At 35.6% G+C, this 4,003-nt stretch overlaps 1 protein-coding gene across 2 annotated transcripts; it reads left to right on the forward strand.

The window, feature by feature from the left end:
- Window positions 1–1,077: 1,077 nt before the first annotated feature.
- Window positions 1,078–3,459, forward strand: LOC129301449 (protein ACCELERATED CELL DEATH 6-like). 2 transcript variants are annotated; one of them, XM_054940008.1, is made up of 4 exons: window positions 1,078–1,554; window positions 1,639–1,896; window positions 1,995–2,533; window positions 2,711–3,459. In XM_054940008.1, the coding sequence occupies exons 1-4, from the start codon at window positions 1,131–1,133 to the stop codon at window positions 3,038–3,040; spliced, it is 1,551 nt and encodes a 516-aa protein (XP_054795983.1). In that variant the 5' UTR covers window positions 1,078–1,130; the 3' UTR covers window positions 3,041–3,459. The 2 variants fall into 2 exon arrangements, with proteins under 2 accessions (XP_054795983.1, XP_054795982.1); XM_054940007.1 differs by having other exon boundaries at window positions 1,078–1,896.
- The last annotated feature ends 544 nt before the right edge of the window (window positions 3,460–4,003 follow it).

The following is a 4,003-nucleotide window of genomic DNA, read 5'->3' on the forward strand; positions in this document are numbered from 1 at the left end:
ATAAAAATTGTCTAATCTGACAGAATTTTGTGGGAGGAACGCACAAAAATTGTCTAACCATTTCTGATCTGGCAAAACACAGTCTTCAAAGTATGCTAAAAAGCACTCCGCGCTTGTTCTTCTAAACAAAGGTCATGACTGGTCTAAGTGACTCCATCTGAGTTGGTTGGACCTAATTAATATAGCTCCAATAAAATTCACTGGGAACTACAAATAAAAATATTTTTATTTTTAAAATTGATTGTTTATTCTGGTGTTAAAAAATTCTAAATGTTCCCGTCACTTTGTGGGAAGAAGGCGTCAAAATTGTCTAATTTTAATTTGTACGTCCTGGAATTGACACGTGTTGCATCCCTTCTGTTGAATTAAATTGTACATTTGGACAAACAATTAAGAGCTCTAACATTTTGGTTCTGAGAGTTAATTAAACCAGACCAAGTGCTGGTTTCCAATTCATTTTGCTCTCAATTAGGTTCATTTATTTCTTAAAAAAAAAAAGAATGTTTTAATTCTAAAATTGTAAAATTATATCATATTAAATTGGATTCCTTTCAATGACAATTACGACTTTTCTACGTCCACGAAATCCGGACACGGTTTTTCCCCATCGTACTTGATCAAAATCCAAACCCCATGATAGGACATGCACTTTGCCTTTGTTCCCTTTTTTTTTTTTTTTTTTTGACCATCTGTCTTTGTTCCTTTTCAAATATAAAAATTCCACAAAGTTTTTTGTCCCTTCTTTTGCCCAATCAATATCTTTGCTCCACTTGCTTCTGTTCCACCTATTTCTTGTCAAACCTCTTGACTGGTCCAAGTGACTCCCTGTGAGTTACTTGGGCCTAATTAAAATAGCTCCTATAAAATTCATTGGGAACTACAAATAAAAATATTTTTATTTTTAAAATGAATTTTTTATCTGGTATTAAAAAGATTCTAAATGTTCCAATCATTTTGTGGGAAGAAAGCGTCAAAATTGTCTAATTTGTACGTAGTTGAATTGACATGAGTTGCATAGTTAGTATATATATACAAGTTCCCTTATGCTGAATTAAATTGCACTTGGGTAAACAATTACTAGCTTTAACATTTTGGTTCGCACAGAGAAATCTCAATCATATTAAATTCCCATGGAAGAGAGAGATTCCGGCCGAAGGGAGCGATGCTACGAAAGGGTACGTCAGCTCAAGAACAGGCAGTTCAGTGCATCAATTGATCATCGGAGACTTGGTGACAACAATGAAGACATTTTGGATTACGAGCTGTACAAGGTTGTTCGTGATGGGAATACAGATTTAGATACCTTTGTCAATGAATTGGAGAAGGTATGTACACAAAACCAATTTCATGTGTCAATCATCTTCAATCAGGTTTCTCCCTCAGATGATTCGTTGCTCCATGTTGCTGCTGAATTCGGGAAAGCAGAAGTTGTAGAGCTGATTGCTCAACAATCTCCTGCGCTTTTGAATAACAGAAACAGGAAAGGTGACAGTCCCCTCCATGTTGCTGCCAGGGCTAAGAATATTGAAGCAATGAATGTCATTCTGTCCAAATGTAAAGAGCTCATTCCATCTGAGTTGATCGAATTGAATGACGTTGGTCAATTTGTAACATCAAAGAATAATTATGGCAACACAGCTTTGCACGAGGCAGTTCTGTCCGAGCATCTTGCGGGAGTTAATGTCCTTTTAAGTCAGGAACACACTCCTACAGATCAGCAGGCTTCCCATTGGACTTGGAACTCCGAGCATGGTTGTAAATCACCAATGTATTTGGCAGCCCTGACAGAGAATGCGGAAGTTCTTGAGCGTCTCTTGCAAATTCCATTCAGCTCAGTCAACGACATTTCAAATGGAGACTCTCCACTTCATGCCGCCATATCAAAACGAAAACGTGGTTTGTGTGCATTTACTAATTAATTAATTAATTAGCCTAGTGTTTTTGTGTTTGATTCTCTTTCACCTTTTTTATATATGCTTGTTTTTCTACTGCAGATCTATTGAAAAGGATAGTGGATCGGAAAGAAGAGCTAATATATCAGAGAGATGAGATGGGAAACACCCCCCTTCATCATGCAGCACATGCTGGTTATGTGGAAGGTGTTGGTATAATGTTAGACAAGTCTAAGATGATTGCTTTTAAACGAAACTCAGAGGGCAATCTTCCAGTTCACCTTGCCTGTAAAATGGGCCATGTTAAGGTGGTCAAAAAATTTCTCGAACTAGAATGGTTTGATGTTGGACTTTGGCTCAATAATGAAGGTCAAAACATTCTTCACATGGCGGCAATGAGAGGAAAGAACAAGATGGTGAAGTATTTATTGGGAAATCCAAAGATCCGTCCTGAAACTGTGAATGAGAAAGACCATAACGGAGATACCCCACTGCATTTGGCTTCAGCAGAACTGCGTCTTTGGTGTCTATACCATTTGTCACAAGACAAAAGAATCAATGTGAACCTTGAGAATAACAAAGGTTTAACAGCTCGAGGTATTGTTCAGATGAAGTGTAAAATTCCAATGACATATGATGAGGTAACAATGATAAGTACATATATAAACTATTTCTTCCTTTTATCAAGTATTTTTATCTTCGATTCTATAATTAATGTTGTTCTATATAACAATATGTGTATATATATATATATTTTTTTTTTTTAACAGAGCATGCATGTAAAGATATACATATGATGCGATTTGATTACTATGCAGAGTATAGCAGATTCGATTTTAAGGAGGGCTGGCGTCCCCGTAAAGGCCAATTACTTGAGTGAACGACTTGTTGCATCAAGGAATACAGAAAGGAATGCTAAAAAAGCAGCCAACACACTGATGCTTGCGGCCATATTGATAGCCACAGTGACATTTGCAGCTGGTATCACAGTGCCAGGTGGGTTTAACTCTTCTGAGTACTCAAAGCCAAAAGAAAGAGGCAAGGCAGTTTTGAACAATGATTCTTTTTCAAGGTGTTCATTGCTTGGGACACGATTGCTATGTATAGCTCATTCCTCGGAGTTGTTATTCTTATATTCGTCCCACTGAATGATCGTCGTTCTGCAGAAGGAATGTATAAGGCTGCTTCGTTTTTAGTTTGTTTGGCTATAATAGCCATGACCGTCGCATTTCTATTTGCTTTAATGACGATTTTGGAAGGTTATCTTCTATATATTGCATATGTTATTGGAATCATCGCCTATCCTTTAATCGTGTCAACTTACGTCACAGGACTGCGTCCAATGAAAACTATTTTCTGGACCAGAAGACTGATTATTTTTTTATTTTATGGTTGGGATGATGATTTGATCGGCGATCCAGTCGGTGGAAAAGTCAACCAAGGGGATCAAGGTGATGTAGGAAATCAGATTAGTGAAACTCATGAGCCACATATCTTGTAAATTCTCTAGCAGTTTTGGCATCTATCAAGATCGGACATATGTTTGGTTCCCAGTGAAACCGGTCGAGCCGGCTAGTTTGTTCCAATTCTAATAACAATATAACATTGATAATTAGTGCCGGCATTAATTCCTAACACTCTTTCCATGGTTCCCATTCTTTATTATGTGTGACCAAAGCAGCGGTATTAATTCCTGGTTCATTGAGTTGAAAATCTTTCAAGCTCATCATTCATTACCTTATCCTTCTATACATGTTAGATATTGTTATTGCAAAATTTTTAATTTTATTTGTTGGCTTGTTTTAATTAAATAACTTGGACCACGCTTGGGATTTTGACGTAATTTTTTGAAAGTAAAAACCAATTTATTCATGTAGTAAAACTTACTATACTTTTTTCGAACCACAATATAATATATCTTCTACGAGCTTTACTTAATTCAAAATATAAAATATTAAATAATTTTTAAATTTATTTTTTTTAAATATACCTCTATTTTATTTATTACTCTTTTTTAAAAAAATCATGCATTCAAATTTTAATTATTATGATTGAAGCTCTTATATAGGGCATTTAATGAAAAGACGTGAAAATTTTTAAAACTTTAAGAT

Source organism: Prosopis cineraria, unplaced genomic scaffold (assembly GCF_029017545.1).
Source record: "Prosopis cineraria cultivar Desert tree isolate PC_DT_omini unplaced genomic scaffold, ASM2901754v1 PC2122, whole genome shotgun sequence".
In the NCBI taxonomy this organism is placed as follows: domain Eukaryota; kingdom Viridiplantae; phylum Streptophyta; class Magnoliopsida; order Fabales; family Fabaceae; genus Prosopis; species Prosopis cineraria.

Excerpts from the sequence above, each read along its gene's own strand:
- LOC129301449 (XM_054940007.1), top strand. The coding sequence starts at position 1,131 with ATGGAAGAGAGAGATTCCGGCCGAAGGGAGCGATGCTACGAAAGGGTA. Across the intron at positions 1,897-1,994 it reads CATATCAAAACGAAAACGTG|ATCTATTGAAAAGGATAGTG; the intron begins GTTTGTGTGCAT and ends TTTCTACTGCAG. Across the intron at positions 2,534-2,710 it reads TTCCAATGACATATGATGAG|AGTATAGCAGATTCGATTTT; the intron begins GTAACAATGATA and ends ATTACTATGCAG.